The sequence below is a fragment of the Artibeus jamaicensis genome, unplaced genomic scaffold, assembly GCF_021234435.1.
Source record: "Artibeus jamaicensis isolate MK-2021 breed Jamaican fruit bat unplaced genomic scaffold, CSHL_Jam_final contig_887, whole genome shotgun sequence".
In the NCBI taxonomy this organism is placed as follows: domain Eukaryota; kingdom Metazoa; phylum Chordata; class Mammalia; order Chiroptera; family Phyllostomidae; genus Artibeus; species Artibeus jamaicensis.
The window spans coordinates 1,555,952-1,577,012 of NW_026522003.1; the positions used below are offsets into that span (position 1 = coordinate 1,555,952).

At 43.8% G+C, this 21,061-nt stretch overlaps 1 long non-coding RNA gene, 1 pseudogene and 1 gene segment (V, D, J or C); 1 reads left to right on the plus strand and 2 right to left on the minus strand.

The window, feature by feature from the left end:
• Positions 1–12,723, minus strand: part of LOC119037120 (T cell receptor delta constant-like) — a 47,787-nt gene extending 35,064 nt beyond the window's left edge. Inside the window, 2 exon segments of the C gene segment in view lie at positions 12,211–12,515; positions 12,663–12,723. Of these exon segments, the coding sequence occupies positions 12,211–12,515; positions 12,663–12,708 (351 nt within the window).
• Positions 123–20,364, plus strand: LOC119037125 (uncharacterized). The gene is made up of 2 exons (XR_005080156.2): positions 123–309; positions 17,860–20,364. It is a non-coding gene; the product is annotated as an uncharacterized LOC119037125 (long non-coding RNA).
• On the minus strand, positions 992–1,140 carry LOC119037130 (uncharacterized; annotated as a pseudogene).
• Positions 20,365–21,061: the final 697 nt, after the last annotated feature.

Consider the following 21,061-nt stretch of genomic DNA (forward strand, 5'->3'; position numbering starts at 1 on the left):
AAGAGTTGTTTTAGAAAACCTAGATAGGTGTAAGACTAAAGACAAGCCACAGCCTGAAGCTCAGGCTGCTGACTTGAGCACAGATGGGAGAATAACAGCCAAGAAATATGAGGTCTTTGGCTCCTTTCCCAGAACTGCCAGGCTAAGACCTTGGCAGAGATTCAACAGGAAACTGAACTCTATTTGCATATCCTTTTATACATGGGAGATTAAAAGCTTCAACCTTGAGTGATCATAGTTTTTGAGAATCACAATGAGGCATTAAGGAGGAGGAGTGTCCCAAGGGAGATGAGCTGGAGTTGAATCAAGGTAGGTGTGAGGTTAGCAATGACTTTCAATTCCCTTTGATTAATCATGAGTGTATTTCATTTAGTTCTTTTTTAAATTTTATTCTTATTGGGTCAAAGCTGGGCGGGAATCTGTGCTTCCCAATATTGGGAATCTGTCAAATTTGATCTCCTTTGTCCTACAACTACTTCCTTCTCATTCTTACTGGATAGAGACCTATAGCTTATTAGTGCTGAAGGAAACTTAGAGATCAACTAAAATAAACTCTCTATTGTATAGATGAGAATCTGGGGTTCAAAGATGGTAACTGACTTATCTAAAGTCACACAAAAAGAAGTAAGAGTTTTGACTCCCAAACAAATCTTTTTTTTATTCAACAGGTTGCTAGCTCTTCTTAGCAGGTGAAAGTTTCCTTAGATCTCAGATTGTTGCTTTCCAGCAGGTGGTTTAGTGCAGATATTCTCATAATCTTCTCCCATAAGAACAGGCATTTCTGACACAGAGGAGCTTTGAGGACCGAAATGAGGCTATTTGTCGTTGGGATTGATTCATTTTGTTCATTCATTAGGAGTTCATTCATTTTGTTTTCTTGGCCCAGTACCATAGTAAGAACTAATCCCATGTAGACAGCATGGGCAGAATGAGGATGGACAAATGCCATGCCTCACAGGTTGGTAACTAAACTTTATAGCTTCCCTTTAAAAAATATGCTCCAGGTAGGAAACAGCTCTGGCCACCAACACAGGCTTCAGGCTAGGATGAGCTAAGGACTGTACATTTATTTGCTTTGCCCCTGACTGATATAAGAGCAATACCACCATGCAGGTGTCTTCTTACTCATTGCCAGAGGGTTAGATCTTCCTTTTTAAGGATGGGAAAATATCTCTCTATTCCTAAAAGGATACATTAATTAAATGTATCCTGAGACTGGGGAGGTCCTGCAGGAGAGCATCCTCAAAGCTGGATAAAGCTGAACTTTCTGAAAATTGAGACCGCCTAGTCCAGCTATTATCTTCAACATCTGAAGCAAGTCTATTGGAAAAAGATTTGGCATTAAAAATTCATTCCCCTTGTTGCTTCTGGTAAATCTGGGACTGGCCTAGACCACCTTCATCTGGTACAGACAAAGGACAATAAAAACACAATGTATTATTGGGAGCCAGATAACCACAATAATGTACTTGTCTTTGAGGCTTTCACTATCATTAATGCGGGGAAATAATTTAGAGAGGTTGTCTGTCAAGAACATTCATGTTGAGGTATTTTTATGAAAAATATACTGGAAGCAATTTGGATTTCTTGTTTTGGAAAAATAGTTGTACTCATTGTCAATGTTCCCTCTCATTCAGTATCTTTTATTCTTTTCTGGGTAAAAACCACTCTCCTTCAGACCATTAAGAATGGAGGGAATGAAGTACTAGCATTACTGAGCACCTCTGGTGTACCAGTAACCCAGGTGCACCAGGTTCTTTCTAACAGTGATTTCATTTAATCTTTGTAATGACTCTATGAAATAGGTATTATTATCTCTATTTTGTGGGTGAGGAAATAGAGGTTTAGAGAATTGGTAAGCAACCTTGCTCAGGTCCCACAAGAGTAGATGAAGAACTGTGATTCTTACCCATTTTTGTCTGATTTCAGAGCCCATGTTCTTTCTACTACTAAAAGAACTCACATATAAAAACAAACTTATAGACCAAAATGTATTTTTTAGACTAAAATTTTCAACTTGTTCATTTTAAGATCAGTGAAAGGACCTCGCCAAAATTAAGGACAATTTTCAGATTATTGTTTTAAAATTCGATGCATAGCCCTGGCTGATATAGCTCAGTGGATTGAGCACGGGCCTGCGAACCACACAATCACAGTTCGATTCCCAGTCAGGGCACATGCCTGGGTTGCAGGCCAGTTCCCAGCAGGGGACTCACGAGAGGCAACCACACATTGATATTTCTCTCCTTCTCTCCTTCCCTTCCTCTCTAAAGATAAATAAATAAAATTAAAAAATAAAATTCGATGCATATTAATATTTCTGTGAATGATTTAGCTTATTTATTTTTATGTTATTTTGACCATCTGCACTATCTTGCCACCTACTTAAGAGAGAAACATATACCTACATAAATTGTGCCACAAAACTTATTGTTAGCACACTGAGGATGTTTTCATCCATCTTCAAATGTAGGAAGGATTACAGAAGGTAGTTATCTGGAACTTGGACAAAACCCCACTCCCTTCTTTCTTTCAGTTCTGCAGACATGTTTTGGTCTCTTTCCTCCAGTGTCCTAGAATCAAGGGCTAATAAAAACTGTGATGGACGACTAGCCCCACCCAAGGGCAGGTGTGAGTTAGACATTCTGACCACCCTGGCATTCTTCAGAACTGCCCAAGAAGACTTCCGGGAGGGTCACTCAGGACTGCTTCCTTAGGGTCCCTCCTCACCCTTTGGTCCAACCAGATCTGGATGCAGTAAGTTGGAAGTTGAAAAACACTGGGAAAATTCTAAAGGTTCAGAGTGAAGAGGTTGTATTTCATATAAGAATAAGAGTGTATTTGGGAGAGGAGGTCTATGGGCAATGGGAAGAGAAGCTCTGACATGATCTAGCCATCTGTGACACCAGTGTCAGATTCACACAGAGACTGAGAATGTGGAACCAAGGCACACAGCCATTTCCTCTATAACCCACCGGGTCCAGTTTGCATTGATCTGCAATCAAATACTCAGATGATTCTGTCTGACTCAAAATGTTATATACACACATGCATACACACATGTGCACACACACAATACGTGTTGTATTGTGTATGTACAATAGTTCTCCTTTACATGTTGCACTTCCTGCACTTCCAGTCACCTTTAGTCCACTGTAGTCTGAAAATGTTAAATAGAAAATTACAGAAATAAAAAGTTCATAAATTTTAAATGGAAAATACAATATAAAGAGTGTAGTCCCAAGTCTGAGCAGGGCGGACATGCAGGCCTGGAATGGGGAGATCCAGCTGCAGAAAGATTGCTGATCATATACGCGGGTTCACCTTTGTTCTGTCTGCCAGACGGGCTTCCCCTTCAGTTTCCCTGTGGTTCACTGTGGTGAAAGCACAGTAAGACTGGGCTGAGGCCTCCGGTTTTAGTCTGTTGATTTGTAAATACAACTGATTTTTGATCTTGGTAATAACAAATCCCCTCTCCATAGAAGATGAATAATGCTTAACATTCCTGGAAGGACTAGTTTCGGAAATATGTTTAAATGGTCTTTTGTAGTGTGGCTATACCAGTTCATCCAGAGGGGTCTGAATTTCAACCCAGAGGTGTTACAGGTGTTCATATTAGGGAGTCTCTAGCATTTCTCATGCCCCGCCCCCACCATGCCCCCTGCAAATCCATTAGCTGATTCAGTGACTGGACCTCTGGTAAAGAGAAGAATTGATAAGAGTTATAAGGAACAAATATTATAGTACCTTCAAAATGATGACTCTTGGATTATTACCACATAGAAACAGCACAAGGAAGGTCAGCCCAGGCAGATAATGCAGGAAGGAAAAATGTCACAAACACGCAGTAGAGGCTATTGGTCTTTTGGATGCAAACTGTAAAGTTGGAATAATGGGAACCTAAAAGGATGTAGTTCTGTCCTCTTTGCATATCTTCCTTTTATGGAAGGGAGCCTTCTGCAGTCAGAAAGGACTCTGAGAAGATAGTGGACCCACTCTTTTACCCACAGATATGATTTTTAAAAAGCTTTAATAAGCTCCAGAAAAAGGAAGCTCTTGAGTTGTGTGGTAAAGCACCTTTGGAGCACACAGCCTGGGCTCATGTCTAGGCTCAGTTAGTCACCAGCACTGTGACCTTGGGCAGTGCCTTAACCTCTTCTTGCTCTGGTTCCTTCATCTGTATAATGGGGATAATTATTGTAATGGGTTTATGAAGATTAAACAAATCAAAGCAGGTCTAGTACTTTGAACAGTGACTTGTATGTAGAAAAGTACCCCTGACTCTGGGCCATCATTTATTTTTATTAGCAGCACCTCTTTACAGCTACTGATGATGTTAAGTTTTCATTTTTAACTTCTTTTTGCTGAAACTTCAGCACGTTGTCTGTTTCTCTCAGCTCATATGTAACAGGGATGACTGACCATAGTTACTGAGGGAGAGAGCTGGAAGGGCCCTTAGGCTGTATCAGTTCCACCTTCATCTTATAAATGAGTATGGGCAGTGAAGTGATGAGCTCAAGTTCTCACAGGGCAGAACTTTGTTTTAAACGCAGGTCCCAGTGGGTTTCTTTTCTATTGTGTAATAACTGTTCACATGCCACAATTCAACATTGCCTAATTTCTCCAAGACTTGCTCAGGATTCTTTGGAAACATTCCAGGTGTGTAACCCTGTGGGAAGGGCTGATCAGTGCTGAGTGTAATGATATTGTCGTTCTTATGATCTTCTAGCACCTCATTGACTTTATTTATGTTTTTAATCCTAACCTGAGCATGTTTTTTCAGTGATTTTTAGAGAGGAGAGAAGAAGGAAGGGAGGAAGGTGGGGGAGAGAGGGAGAGAGGGGTGGAGGAGAAGGAGAGAGGGAGAGAGAGAGAGAGAGATTGGTTGCCTCTGTGTGCCCCCTCCCAGACAGGGAATTGAATCTGCAACCTAGGTATGTGCCCTGACCAGAAACTGAACCTGCAAACTTTTGGTGTATTGTCTCTGAGTGGAAGGCAGGGTCTGGTCATTGATCCACCCATTGTTCAGCAGAGACAGTCAGAGGCACTGCCATGGGGACAAAGGGCAGGGAGTGAGGAGCAGGGTCCCTAATGAGTGGGGTTTACTTAGGTTGAGATGAGAGGGGAGGAACGGCCTTTTTTCTTTCACTGGTAACATGTACTGAAGACCTGCTGAGTGTGATGTTAGACATTCATTGGAATGCAAAGGAACCTAGGGAAGAGTTCAGATTGCAAGGAGTTACTTTAGAAAGAGGTAGGCAGCAAAGACTGAGCTCTCTGGCATTCTTTAGGGCTCTGTACTCACACAACACAGGGGATACCTCTTACTCTTCAAGCCACAAAGGCACTCACTAAAAGGGGCTCAGCTTGGCAGGAAGAGAAAGATTTTCCAGGTGACTGGAGGGGAAAAATTGCACAGAAGGTGTGTGGGCTGGAAATACACAGCAATAGAGTTCTTCCCATGGCAACCAGATGTCCGGGAGCAGTGGGAAGAGTTCTTGACCAGGGGTTGGGAACCCTGTGTTCTCTTGGCTTTGCCACTAGCTGGTTGTGCGATGGTGGGAAGGTCACTTAATTTCTCCATTCCTCAGTTTTTACATCTTAATTGAAAAGTTTGAACCAGGAGGTGATTGAAATTTCTCACTGTTCTAACATGTATATGAGGATGCGTGTGGGTGTGTGTATGTGTGTAAGGGGTCGGGCTGTAGGGCAAAGGGGACATCCTTCATACAGAAAACATACTGATGGTTTGGACACTGATCAATGGACTAGCTGTGAACTCACTTTTAAGTTGATTTTTACCACAGAGGAGGGTTACTGCTACTGTGCCACATTGCTGTTTTAACTTATAGTGTCTGTTATACTGGCCCCTTTGTGGTTCTATGTGTCCTTATTTGTAAACTAGGTGCACGAAACCCTTCTTTTCCTCCTTAGACAACCGGGGCAGTTAATCTCCTATCAATCACTCATGAGGGTAACATGTGCTATGCAAACACAGTTTAGGTCTTTATGCAACAGGAGGCCTTGTACATGGCAGAGCTTCTCATGACACAGCCTTTTCCTCCTTGGCATTGTCCTCATGGACGCCAACTTAACCTCTCACTGTCTCTGAGCAATACTGCTTACTTCCATCAGGTGGCGGCTGAAGATGGAAGCCACCCCTTGAGGACTACCCTAGGCATACCCAGATGTCCTGGAGGATGAATCTCTAAAGCTTTGCTAGGAATTTTGAAGATACTCCAGCTTTTGCCCTGGCTGGTGTGGCTCAGTGGACTGAGTGCTGGGCTGCGAACCAAAGAGTTTTTTGATTTCCAGTCAGGGCACATGCCTGGGCTATGGGCCAGGTCCCCAGTTGGGGGCAGTCGAGAGGCAATCCATGTATTTCTTAAACATCAATAATTCTCTCCTTCACTTTCTTTCTCCCTTCCCCTCTTCCTAAAAATACATAAAATATTTAAAAAAAAGACATTCCAGCTTTCTCCACAGGTACTCCACATTCCCCAGGTTTACCTGTGGCTGGCTTCCCAGAGACAAGGAAAAAGCAAGAACCTCACTGAGATGCACACATGTTTTATTTCAGTGTCCCAGTCTACTGGGCCAGTTTCTAGGGACATGGCTCTGGAAGTGTAGATGAGGCTGCAGATTCTCTTGTGAGGCTCCTGGAGTAGATTCATCGTGCGGATCAGTGGGAGACAGGAGCCACCCAGTTTGTATACTCTCCTTTTATGGCTAAGAAGAACATCAGCTCGGAGAAGGTGGTCATGTCCGTGGGGAGAGAAGGCAACAGGCTCAGTGTTACATCTCCCGGGTCCTATTTGTCAGTGATTCAATCCTGTAATCTTCCATTTCATGTTTGAAATTTTGACCTTTTTAGGACTGCTTCCTCCCCACTCTGTGCTAATCAACGGAATTCTGTTACTTGCTCTTGAAAAATGAAAGTGTGAACTATTTGGGAAAGAGCTCTTAGCAAGATAAGAAGAAAAAGTTATTGGCTCTTTCCCCAAGTTACAGAAAAGCTGGTATTATTATATGTCATAAAGCAGGACATGAAAATATTATTTCTAACAGAAAAGTCTGGCAAACACCCAGACTCCAAGTAGTATTGTACCATCCCTGCCCACTTCCAGGCCTTTGTTGAGCTGTGGCCTCATTGTAAACCTTTCTAGACCCCCTGGATTAAAATACATATTTTCCCTGGCCACCCTGATAGCATATTTTATCTCCCTGTAAATGGCAATCATCACTATCTACCACATATTTTACTTTGTATTTACTTTCATTAAAATAAACTCATGGGCTTCTGAGTACCATATACCTAGGTATGTAGAAAGGCACCCAGCACATGGTAGGTGCTTAATAAATTGCTATTGAATAAATAAATCAAAGTTATATTCTAGGAAAGCAATTTTAACCTCCAAAAGTCCATGCTTCGCATTAGTTATCTTTCTAATAATTTGTTGCCCTAGGAATATATTTGTACTGACATTTCTTTTTCTGAAAGTTATAAATATTCATGAAGTTTTGTTCTTAAGCCAGCAAAGAATAATTTAAACTTTCTTATTCTCCCGCATGTGTGCAGGTAAACAGAAAACCTACGGCTGTTGGATTTCTTATTTGAACACAGAGTGTAAATAAGAAATCTACAAGCAATTGCATGGTGGCTTGGTTTCTTTCGTACTGTCACCAGGTTTTTTTCTATTGCGTGTGGCATGGCGGTGGCTCGCTGTTCCTTGGGAGCCCTTGAGAGTCCTGGGTATGTGCTCAGAGAATCCCTTCCATGTTTGATACACACTGCTGTACACTGTCACCATCCATAATGCATTTGTATACATGTGAATTGCTAAAAACAACAAGAACCCAGAAATTCTGCATTCCTGAAGAATTGCCAAAATCATTTGGCGGTCATGGTGGCAGCCGTAATTGTGGTAGGTGAGAGTGAGTTAGGAATTACTTTTTTGTTTAGAAAAATGTGTTATTGTGACTTTAGGTTATGAAATAGCTTGCCCTAGCATTTCTGCTTGGAGAAAAAGTTTCCAAAATTTCTATATGAAATAAAGTAGAAATGTTCAGCTCTTTCTCTGATAGGTTAAGCCTCAGGGCCTGGGGCCTTGGAGAGGAAAGGTGGTGAAGGAGAAAGCCTGCTCTCTCCCCCAGGTTTTCCCTGCCATGGCTGGGGGCAGTGTGCAAGGAACGCAGCAGCGCTGACATCTGCTCTCCAAAAGTAAGCTGTTCGGCGATCTAGAGCAGTCTATTAGCAACCTCTTGGACAATCTTGTTACAGACTTGTTAACATTTCATTAGTGGCTGGATGTGGTTTAGGAAAGCACCTCAGAATGCAACATCAGCACCAGTCTTGTGTGCTACTGCATTCCCAGCAACCAGACAGTGTAGGGCACATCGTACTCACTCACTAAATACTTCACTCATTCATTCAGTGCATTTGTCGAATGCCCATTTTGTGCCCGATGTATTCTAAGTGCCAGAGTGAAGGCAATGAACAAAACAAACAAAACTCCCACCTTGTGGAGCCCCATTTCAGTGGGGAGCTAGACAACAAATAAATAAGCAAGTAAAATATGGAGCACACCAAATGGTGATAAATGCAATGGAGGACAATTAAGCAGAGAGGAGAGATGATATTTGCTGAAGGAATAAAAAATTGTCCTGACAAAAAAAATCAGAGATGCATAATCCTATCATTTCAGTTAATATGTGAGGGCAATGTATTGAATTGAAGAAGAGTGAAAAAGAATTCTCAGTTCTGGAGATTCTTTGCCTCATCGGTGTGGATACACATCCTGTCTGAGACACTGCCGTGGGCTCAGACCCTGCCTAATGCAGAGAAAGTTTGGTTGGTTGGTCAAGTGTCTCCTTTGCACGGTGGCTCCTGCACCTTAATTCACCGCAGTGCTTTCTGATGTCAGTTTGCTTATTTTGAATGCAGAGAACTGTGGACAACAGCTATTGGGGCCTTATGCTATCTTGGTATAAGTGATAATTAAGCAGAGAAAATGGAAGAGACCAACTCAGACACTTTGTCCCACCATCCCAATACAGCTGGGTGGTCAAGTTAGCAATTCTGTGGACCTGCCAGACACCCACGGAGTTTCTCCAGCCCTTATCTCACTAGCCCCACACCCCTAGACCTGCCATTCTAGGCAGGCCTCTGAGGAGGAAAGGAGAAGGCAGTCAAAGCACTAGTATCCCAGAGACTCTAGGGAGTACCACAAGGTAATCCACAAAGGCATTTGACAAGCAAAAGGAGGAAGAGCTATGTGGGTTATTGCCCATGTCATGGCCCCAGAGAAAAACTGCATACATGGGGGTGGTGCTCAGGAGCATGAGTGACAGGGGGCTGGGTAGCACTGTCTTCCTTCCGGCTAGGGAGTGAGGCATCTCCGGAGAGCAGCCTGGAAGGTGAAATTGCAACTGGTGTTTTAAATTGGGGGAGGGAGAGTTGGGAGGTAGAAGGGGTTAGAAATTTATACCCCACCCTCTCTTCTGGGGCCTGGCCAGGGAATCAAAGGCAACCTCTGCATCACACAGATGACTGGACTTCACACACTTGTTCCCAGCTGTTCTTTAATTCAGATATTGTTATAGGTGAAGTATTTCTTTATTCTATCCCACAGACCCTAGCCCAGTGCCAGGACAGGCAGCCTTTGACTCAGGCCCAGTTCCTGGCCCTGCTTCTGTAACCTTCAGTAAGTTACCTAGTTTCTCTGAGTCTCAGTACTCCCATCTGTAAGACAGAGCTGAGAGTGACAGTCTCATGGGGTTGCCATAAGGATTAAGTGAGTCCACACCTGCAAAGTGGTTGTGTCCTTATGTGGTGATTGCTGGGGGAGGTGGAGGAGGGTTTAGGGGGAATAAATGGTGGTGGAAGGAGGCTTGACTTGGAGTGGTAAACACACAATACAATGTACAGATGATGCATTGTGGGATTGTGAACCTGAAACCTGTGTACTTTTGTTAACCAATGTCATCACAATAAATTCAGTAAAAATGAAAAAAATAAAAACAAAAGATGAAAAAAAGTGGTTGCATCTTATCGGCACTCAGTAGTTTAGTTCACCTTCTCCTTAATTATTCCACTGCACGGTTTGCTCTTTTTTATATGTAACATTTATCGAATAGCTGCCTGTGCCATGCAGTTGACTTACTTTCTATCGCTAGCTTTTTACAACAACACTGTGAAGTTGGAACCCTTGTCATCATCATTTGAAAGATGAAGAGATATAGATGCTTTTAGAAGACAGTGGGAAGCTTATATCAGGATCACAAGATCTCAGAGTTAGAGAACACTTGACAGGTCATTTGGGACCACTGCTCCATTGTCCCAGTTTCCTGACAGATGGTCACAGAGCATCAGTTTGAAGAGGTCTGGTGACAAGGGCACAGGCCAGTTGCTCCTCATTTCAGACACATCTTGGAGACGGCCTCCTCTGTGGTCCCCCCTCTCCCCTGAATCACACGCTGTGTCCTCTGACACAGACTCCAGAGTCTGAAACCTGCCTTCCTCCCTTACCAGCTGTGTAAAGTTGGGCAGGTATTTTAGCTTTTCTGTGCCTTCATGTCCTCATTTGTAAATAGAGTTGATAATAGAAAATGCACTGTAGGGTTGTTGAGAAAATTAAATGATAGAACACGTGTAAAGAGCTTAGAATAGTGACTGGCATATAATAAGCACTCAACAGATGTTAGTTGTTATACAGCCAACATAAGTTTTATAGATTTGTCTAGTTACTTTTGCTCTTCCTCCTCTGACACATTTTTCCAGTCTCTGTCAGAGGACCCAGTGTGTCTCTTCCTAGGAACTGCCTTGTAAGCCTTGTAATACCATGGTACCAAAACTGTGCCAACATCAGCATAACCAGCTTCCTTCCAAATGTTCTTTTTTTCTGAAGTCATTGTTACAAACTAGGAGAAGAATTGCACCCTTTCAGTCTCAGAGATGCACTTTCCTGCCTACCACTGGTTCAAAGATGAACGACTATATATGAAGAGGAGGTAGAGGGCTGGCGGGGTTGTGACAGGGCTTGTGTGGTAACTTGTACACATCCCAGGAAGGTGGGGTCTTAAGTCCCTTCCCAGAATGTAGGGCTCAGGGTGCCTGATCTGTATGTGGATCCTGGAACCTGATTTTATCCAAAATCAGAGTACATATACAGAACCTTGAGGCAGTTTCACTGAGGAAACCATCCAACGGAAGGGGGCAGGATAGGCAGTACAGGCCTATGCTGGAATCAGGACACTGGGACAGAGTGAGTGGGTTTGAGTTGGAGAGTTGAAAAGAGAGGTTCCCTGAATATAGCTGTTTAGGGAGACAGATAACAAGAGGTCATGGGGCCCTGGTAGGGTGGCTCAGTTAGTTGGGCATCCTGACACAAAGGAAGGTCACTGGTTTGATTTCTGGTCAGGCACATGCCTGGGTTGTAGGTTCGGTCCCCAGTTAGGGTGCATATGAGAGGCAACCAATTGATGTTTCTCTCTTGCACTGATGTTTCTCTCTCCCTCTTTCTCTATCCCTTCCCCTCTATCTACAAATAAATAAGTAAAATCTTTTTAAAAAAGGATAAGGAAGAAATTCTCCAGGTTTTATTCCTAGCATATACAGAAGACTTAAAGAGGTAGAGAAGGAAGGGGGGGGGTCAAAGGCCATATTCAGTCAGTAATCATCAGTACAATGCAGAATGCCAGAGGCTGAGCCTTGCTCTCCATGTCGGGCAACATGGCCTGCAGTGCATGCATTGATGCTGAAGGGCGGGAGTCTCCCCACCTTCCCAACCCTGCTACTTGCACAACATCTAGATTCATGGTGTATATGGCTGGGAGAAACTGGACACCTGTCACCTGTAGTCATACTTTGGAAAGTGCTCCTTTAATCTATGCCTTAAGTACTTTGGGCATGTGGCCAAATCTTTTATGAAGCTTAAAATAAAAAAACTGTTAAGAGTACATGTGAATGCCACAACTCCTGACTTTGGCCCTGTCTCCCCCCTCTCCTGTCCCACACTGGGCCACACTCTACAGGAGGTTGCCTATCTGAGTACCATGGGAGCATATGAGCCTGAAGGAAAGGCTGTTATGTCAGCCTTCTCTGGCCCCAATTTCTTAAACTATTTACTAAGGAGAAAATCATGATCTTGTTATAACTGCTGTTTTGCATTAATCTCTATGGTTTTCGAGCTTCATTAGTGGGCCAGCAGCAGGGTGGTAGTCGCTGGCACAGTAGTAAACTCCTTCATCTCTCTCTGATGCTTTAAGGATCTCAAGTACAGCCTGGTTGTTTGAATCATCAGTGTAAGCTCGGAACTTGTTCAAGAAACCAGGGCCATACAGGCCTCCTTCTCGGTGTATGTAAGTCATTATGTTATCCTGGGTCTTCCTGTACAAGATGATATAGTAATTCTTGGTCATTTCTTCTTCCATTGAATACCTGAGGGTGGCAGACTCTCCAAAGGACACAGTCACTACTTGGTCTTGAGACACCAACACCATAGCTGACATGGCTCCTGGGGGAAAAGACACGAGAGGAGCTCAGCGAGGACTGGCTCTGAGATCATTGCGTAAGGAGCCCCATCCATGAACTCCAGGCCCTGGCATTCTTGATGACTTGCTATCGCTGTCTGACTTGGTCGAGGCTCCAGGATCTGCCTTACCTGCCCAGAACAGGGTGACATGGATGAGCGAGCAGGTCCTCTGCATGGCTCCACTCAGACAGCTCTGCCTCCCAACTCGTCCTCTGCCTGGGCCCTCCTCTGAGTCAATACCTTTACTGTGACACATTTGTGCCCGAGGAAACCAGCCTCTGTCAGCATTAGTTCTGTTCCACAAGAGGGCTTTTAGCCAATCACAGGAGTTTTGCAGAGCCTGTGGCCTGTTACTGGGATGACAACACCCTCTTTAAGATTGATAATGTGGTCCAGATAAGTAAGGACAATTGAGAAAAGGTTAAGAGAGCTTATTTGATTGATAACAAGGTTTCTGCTTCCTGCCCTAGAAGTTAAGCTTGATATTATTGCTTCATCTTAATGTCAGATGTACTTGTTATCTGCTCTCTGGTGATGTCACAGCTAATGTCAAGAAGAATTATTGATATTTACAGCTGTAATCAAAGAGCCTTCAGACGAGGAGATAGATGGACTACGGGTGTTGTAATGATTTTTGTGTTTACTGCAAACTCCCTCCAGGCAAAGTTGGATAAGGGTGATTCACCCAAGTGTAAATGAGCAAGCCAACAAAGTGTTGTCTCCAAATTTGAGCCAGTTCTCTGATTTTTATTAAGCTCATCTATCTTTTCTGAAGGTAGGTCACCTATGTTGAAGTGCAGAGCCAAATACTGTGAAAATCTTGGAAATCAACACTTACCTTCTAGCTTATGACAGCCTGACTTCACCTGTTTTAAAAATAGAGGCATGTTTGAACTTTTGGGACCTACACTTTTGAATTTAAAAACTCTATGAAATTTTGAAGTAAACAGGTAAATTAAAAATGGAAACTTGAGGGTAAAGCAGAAGCTGGGAAGGGGGTCCCTTGTTATGCAAAGAAGCAAGAGCAAAGGCAGCAACCAATGTCTGAGGATGGGCGCAGGACCTAAATTCCCATGCTGGTGGACAAGAGACCCACCTCAACTTTCTTGTTTATCCCCATGTGACTGGGACCAGACTGGCCTGAAGAAATTCAGATGGAAGCAAACTCAAGTTTGCTTGACCTCATGGTAATTACTCTCCCTACTCTTGAGTGATCTCATTTACCCCACTGCCCATCTCACCACCATTCCCAGAGAACTATTAGCAAGTACTTAAGGTGGTCCCATTCTCTGAAATTACAAGTTCCGTCATCAGTACCCACCTGTTGGACACAATGGTGCCCATTCTCTCTCTATAGTTCTTTGAAAGTTGCTGAGGGCAGCTTCTCTGGACTTACATATTTGATATTTTAAATTAATTAATTAAATTTTAAGTCCTCACCTAAGGATATGTTTATTGATTTTAGAGAGAGGATAAGAGAGTAAGCAACAGGGAGAGAGAAAGAGAGAGGGAGAGAGACATTGACGTGAGAGAGAAACATCAATTGGTTGCCTCCTGTACACACCCAGACCAGGCATTGAACCTGCACCCTAGGTATATGCCCTGACCAGGAAGCAAACTGACAACCTTTTGGTTTGGGGATGACACTCCAACCAACTGAGACACCCGGCCGGTGCCATACTTGATCTTTCTATATCAGGTTGCCTAGCTCTTGGCACATCCTACAATCTAGTCATTTTTACTAGACACCAGTCCCTAAAGATTCACGGATAAATGACAGATGTGGTCTCTCCTCTTATGGAACTTATATTCTAGCATGAGACCTAGCCATCACTTAATACATAATTTGTATAATGAATTTCTCCACTGCAGTTGTGATAAGCACTCTGTAGAAATAGCAGTACTATGAGAGCATGTTACTGGGGCTAGGATCTGGTATGGGAAGGCTTCCCTAAAGAAGTGACTTTGCAAGCTGAGATTCAAAAGCAAAAGTTACCCAGCAATGCTAGATGGTGTCATTTTGTCCTGTCAGGTAGACTCTATTTCCTACTCTAGGAGTCTGACCTTAATGGAAAACATCCACCTGGTTCCCTCAATCTCTGGTTTCCCATTTAGTTTGGCCAGTGGGAGGTACCATCAGGAAACTGGAGAATAGGAGAAGGGTGAGGTACAGTGTTACTACCCCATAGTCCTTGCCAGGCTGCAGGTTGGCGGAGGATGCTTTCCTCTGCTGGAGACTACAGCTTCTCTCCTCGACCTGCAGCATCCAGTGAAGGCTCCTCTACACCGTGCTTCAGGCTTAGGGTGGTAGTAGCTTCTTTGTTGTCAGACCCAGGATATTACACCTTTTTTTCTTTTTTCTTTTGGTTTCCCACAACCCAGCTGCATTACTTTTCTATGACTGCCTTAAAAATACCACAAACTGGATGGCTTCAAACCATAGAAATGTAATGTCTCACAGTTCTGGAGGCTAGAAGTCCAAAATCAAGGTGCCAGCAGGGCCGCACTTTCTCTGAGACTGGCAGGGAATCCTTCCTTGTTCCTTTCTAACTTCTGGTGGTGCACTGCTCTCTCTAGTGTCTTGGGCATGGCTTGTGGGTGTATCACTTCAGTTGCTGGCTTCCTGGTGACACGGTGTTCCCTCTGTGTCTCTGTCTTCACGTGACCACTTCTTATAAAGATGTCCATCATATTGTATTTGGGGCCCACTGTACTGCAGCCTGACCTCATCTTAACTAATTGCATCAATTTCAATGGCCCTATTTCCAAATTAGGTCAATTTCCAAAGCTACTGGAGGTGAAGACTTCAGCATATTTTATTTTTGAGGGACATAATTTAATCCATAACAACTTTCCATACCTTTGTAAATGCCCATTTCATTAGATTCTTTCCAATCATAACTTGAAGACCCCCTGCCTCCCGCTGCAACTCTATCTGATATATCAGGTATAACGGGGCATGTGTAGGAAAAGATTATTCTATATAAAAAGTGAGGCTCTGTTGAAAAAAAAGCCCTGAGGCAGGAGAAAGTGCTGTGGGCTTAAAGTTCCCCTAGTATCAAAAGAACCATTAGCTGGGCTCAAAGAAGCCTGTCTTCCTAGATAATTACTGTTGAACTCTTCCAAATTATTCAGGAAGCCATTCTGAAAAATCCCAAGAATGTGCTTATGTTTATGACTGTGACTTTCATCTGCCATTGGTTAGAAGCAGTTTTAAAAGTTGATTGCTAATGGGCAAAGCAACCTTCCTTTAGGGCTGACTAGAAGTGAGTCATCATTAATAATAAATCAAAGTCAGAGGTAGAAGACAGCAGTGGGGAGGGAACTCCAGTTATGATCTGGAGGAAGCTCAGGGAAGAATGTGGCTAGGTGTGCCATGCCTGGTCTGGGGAAGTCAGGATCTGCCACAGGCCCCTTGGTCTTCCTGGTCACACAAGACAGCACTTGAACACAAATGTAGCCTATCTTGGGGTGCCCGGGTGGAAGGTAGAAAAGTGGGCCAGGGCCCTGCCCCTGGACTCTACCTTTCTCTGGCTTGTGCCGGCTGTGCTCCTTGCGTTGATTCTATGTCAAGGCTGCAACTTTCCGTGACCTGGGGGATGTCTGTTCTTTCACATAATTTTTGAGGAGAATTAGTGTTTCCACTCTGTGAGGAGCAAATGAGGTGATACTTGCAAACACTTGGCTCATTGCTTGGCTATTTGTTAGTTTCCTCCTTCTTTGATATCTTTTTATAAAAACAAGAATACCTGCTTGAGGCAAAAGTGGTTTGGGGAGATTTATCCATTCATTCCTATAACCTCCATCAGTTAACCATTTCTTGATATCTTCCTAATCTTACATGTTATGAAAATACAGCCTCAAGGCAAGTCCCTGAGGGATCTTCCAGTGAGATTGCCATCCCCCAGCCCCTCATTTGCAGAAATTCTGAAGTTGCCTTTGTGTCCACAGTGCTTTACCATGTATAAATGCTGCCTTGCACTTGTTATTGGGTTTGTCTTTATCTCTGGTGCAATGCCCCCAAGGCACCGTGTGGAACCCATACTGATCCTCAGGAGTGCTGGTTGAAGTGAAACGATTTTTTCTGCCCAAAGGATGTCTGACTGGAATGTGAGTATCTGTCTACGATCTCAAAGAAGAATGAAGGGGGACCAGTGAGGAGATCATTTCCAAGATCATGGCCACAGGAAGGAGCTCAGGCCTTTGGGTTGTGGCTTTAAAGACAGACTATATCATTACAGGAACTTCTGTTCCCTTCAGCCTGACCAGAGAGGGGAAGCTTAAGAAAGACACTGCTGACCTTAACACGTGAACTGCCACCATGCTTCCTGCTTTTCTGTGAGTGTAAGATGTCTAGAGATAGCTCTGAGGCTGAGGTACTTAATATTTCATTTTCAGGGCCATAGTGCTGCTCAGGGGTCCCAGGAAAACCAACCAACAGATTACATGGCACTGGAAGATGTGTTTATTGGCCTCATTGAGCTCAGAAGGAAGAATGAATGATCTGAGGTGATAGGGACTTTAGCAAGCCCTTGAAGTCATGTTTCAGCTTTACTTCCCATAACCCCAAGCAGAGAGCTGCCTTTTCTGTTCCTCAAGTGAGTTCCTTGAACTCATCCATTTCTTTGAGTTTTCACAGGCTGTTAAGAGCAGGAAGCCAGGTAACCCTACCCATGCCCAGACAAGCCTCAGAATATCACCTATAAAACTGAACAGGGTCCTGGAACTTGGGGGTCTTCTCTTTTCATGCCTCCTCTAGTTTTCAAGAGGGAACTGTGCTTTTTGAAAGTACAGTGCCTCAGAGACCACTGTACTTAGGCTTGGAAAATCTAGATTTGCATCTGACACCATCCTTACTGCAAATCTCTTATCCTCTCCAGGCCTCCATTTTCTAAACAATAAAATGGGGATACTCTTGCTTCGTGTGACCATGAAATAATGGATGTGAGTGCACCTTGTGATTGATCTGCAGTTAGACTGGCCCTCAGGTCAGCTGACCAGTGTGGAAGGTGGGAGGGGCAGGACTTGGTTTGTGACATCTCTGGAGGCAGGGGAGGGGCACTATGCATAGGGCAGCACAATAATAAGTCCCCTCCTCTTTCATGGTGGTTTTAAGAATCTAAAGGGAGAATTGGCTTCTATGAATAAAGTTGCTCTGGAGGCCAGGCTCATAGAAGTCTCCTAGTTGGTATATGAAGTTCAGGGAGCCATCCTGGTTCCTCTCATACCAGTGTACGGTATGGCTGTTCATTTACTGTCCCATTATTTGGCACTGCAAAATTTTGATTCTTCTAAAAGGAGCAAATATCTCTTGTTTCTCCAACAGGCATCTGGCTGATTCCTGGAAGACAAAACTGAGGTGAAAGGAAGATAGAAGAATTGAGGAGCCATATCGGTGTATCAAGAGACTGTAGTTATCAGTGTGGGATTACAGAGCCATCTTCTATTTGAGTCTTTCCACCAACTCTCCCAGAGTAATTTCATCAGGGGAGTCATTTATTCATTCATCCAGCAACTGGGCAAACATCCCATGGCTTCTGTGGTGTGTTCAGGGCTGAGCTGGGATCTGTGGGGGTTATAAGATTTCAGGCTTTCTGGGGCTCACCTGGCCCAGGAGCTGCAGGGCCTGTTTTTCTGACCTCTAAGGCTGCTCCTTCCTGAACAGTCAGGAAGTAGGAGTGAGCAGACCCACTGCATGGCTCCCACCTGGTACTGAAGGGGTTGTGCTTCTGGGACAGTCTCCTGGCTCTTTCTTCCTCATCTCAGCCTTTAGTGTCTTGAGGACTTGCCTGTGGGCTTGCCAGCTGATGATGAGGAAAGAAAATGAGCCTGAATCAGCAGATGTTCTGCCCCCAGAGAACAGTTTCACCTATTGTACAGATGGTATGGGGGCTTTTTCTTTCTGTTGCAAATGGCAGCATCTCCCTTCTAGACTGAGTCCAAATTTTTAGCAAGGGAATTGTTGATATTTAGCTTCAGGCAGCTTTTAATGGTTCTTTACCCTGTTTTTGGAAGTTCTTTTTATTATTTGTTGCAATAGACTCACTCTGGATCTTTTATTTTTGTAACAAGAGAGCTGCTTCTTGGGAAGGGAGATAAACTTTGCCAAAATACCACTCTTTCATAGGACAAGAGCCCGTAACTGCCACACAAAATTCAACAGGAAATATTGCACTGATGTAATCCTCAGTAGCAGTTAAGTGCCTACTATTGTACTCTGCTTGTATTAAGCACCCCATAAATGTTGATGCTGGACTGAAGAAAACACAGCTCAAAATAAACACAATTGGAAGACAAAGGATGTGGAATGGGCAATGCTAATTAGATGAGAAAAAGCAAAGTTAAAGCATGGAAAAAGGGTTTAATAGCATATTATAGAATTATCCACTGAAAGAACAAAGTAGAACAAACTAAAAATAAAAAGGAACTATAACAGCTTAGATCAGAGGAATGTGGAGGCAGAGAAAAGCTGGAGAGGTAATTAGGATAATTATCTCCATGCAGTGGTTCTCAATCTTGGCTGCACATTGGAATCACCTGGGGAGTTTTAAAAACTCCGGAAGCCTGCATAATCCCTCAAGAGAGTCTGATTTAGTCTGGGGTGGGGTCTGGGCATCAGAATTTAAAAAAAGCTCCCCAGGTAATTCTGATATGCTGGCGAGTTGATGACCACAGGGTAAGAGATCACATAGTGCACAAGGCTTATGGCAGGGTTGTCCTCAGTAGACAAGACAAAGCCTGTGGCCAGGTGTCACCTCTGACTGGGTGTGTCTGCCAGCCTTCTGCACCTTATCCTTTCTCTAGGACCAGCATGGACCCTCAGTGGCTCCCCTCCCTGGTGACTGCTCATGCTGGTCTCTTACAAATCAGAGGGCATGAGAGTCTGCTTTGGTCAGTGTGAGCCATCTCCTTGCTCTCCTGAGGCCCTGCAAGTGCTGGACACTTACTGGGTGCTTAGTAACTATTTGCTTGGTGTTATGGTTCTTGTCCTCTGGGTCTTTCTATACTGATTGAAATGGGCTAAGTCTGTAGCTCTTGGTTCCTGCCCTTAATCCTACCCTGACTTTCAAGATCCAAACTCTGCCCTATTCAGCTCTCTTCTGAGAGGTAGAATTCAGCCAGGGGGATCTGCTAGCTGTGATTCCTTATACTGGACAACACATCACTGTTTGTATGTGAGATGACTGTAGCCTGCATCACACCGGACCCACAGAATAATGAGTTCTTGCTGGATCTCAACTTTGTGTTTTCTCCTTTCCTCCCTTTCCCCTTTCTTTCCTCCCTTCATCCTTCCTTCCTTCCTTCCTTCCTTCCTTCCTTCCTTCCTTCCTTCCTTCCTTCCTTCCTTCCTTCCTTCCTTCCTTCCATTTCCTTTCTTCCTTTCTATTTTTCTTGTAATTCCAAGGCTCACAGAAGACCACAGTCACCCAAGAAGACCTGCTATTGAGAGTGAAAATATGGGAGTGCGCTGAAGTGGCCACCTGTATTTAGAGGGATGAATACCACTCGTTCTCCTGGAACTGCTGATTTCACAGTGAAGATTTGCTGCCACACAAACACAGAGAGAGCTCTGGGTAGTATGTGAAGTTATTGCTGTCACTGGAAATCTTTTTTGATTTCCCCACTTGCTGGAATAACTGTGGGGGCCTCAGCGAGAACATGGAGAGGCCAGAACAGAAGTTTTCATGCTGAGAAGAGGCTAATCTTATGCCTTTGTTCTCTGTCTAATCTTAGGCATAGAAGTCTATTTATAAAAAAGCAAAAACAAAATAACGGTAATTTTGTACTTCCATCCAACAATATGCCAATAAAGAGGGAAAAGCTGGAAAAATTTGAGATCTATTATTAATTTAAAAGGAACCGAACAGAAGCCCCTCCTCCTTTGTACTGTTTTTCTGCATATAAGAAAAAGCGTGCACTGTTTTCCTCCTCTGAAATGGAGGAAAATATTCTGCTTAAGGTTCTTGGTGTGGGGGTAGGGGTAGGGGATAGGTCAGAGACAGAGAGCGGATAAATTTTTTTCCTTTTTGGTGACAAAAATTTAGATAAAAGTAGAATATAGATGCTTCAGTGCTTATATGGAGCTCAAATTCTCTATCTCTGGAACTATACAGCCGTGGAATTAATCTTACATAGATGTCCAAGCTGGCATTTGTCCCCCAGAAAGAGGGTGGTGACATGATGCTGGAGGGCAATTCTCTGCCTCGTCTCCCACAGCAGAGTAAATAAAGGCTTCTATCCTTCAATTAAAGGGACAGAAGAGAGCTGGAGGAGGCCTCTCCACTCTACCTCAAGTAGAAGAGAGGGAGGTGACCCGATTTTCTGGGTTGAGTCCATGCTGCCAGGGGAGGGTAACTGCTAAGACAGAGAGGCCTCGTCCTTTCCCTGGGAGAGGGGTGTGGTGGGCCCAGCTGCCGGACCATCTGGCCCTCCATGCCAGGGGCACTTGTAGCCACCAACAAAAACCTGCATATCTGTGCGACATCTGGTTGACCTTCCTGCCAAGACACAGCTGTTCTCGGGCTCTG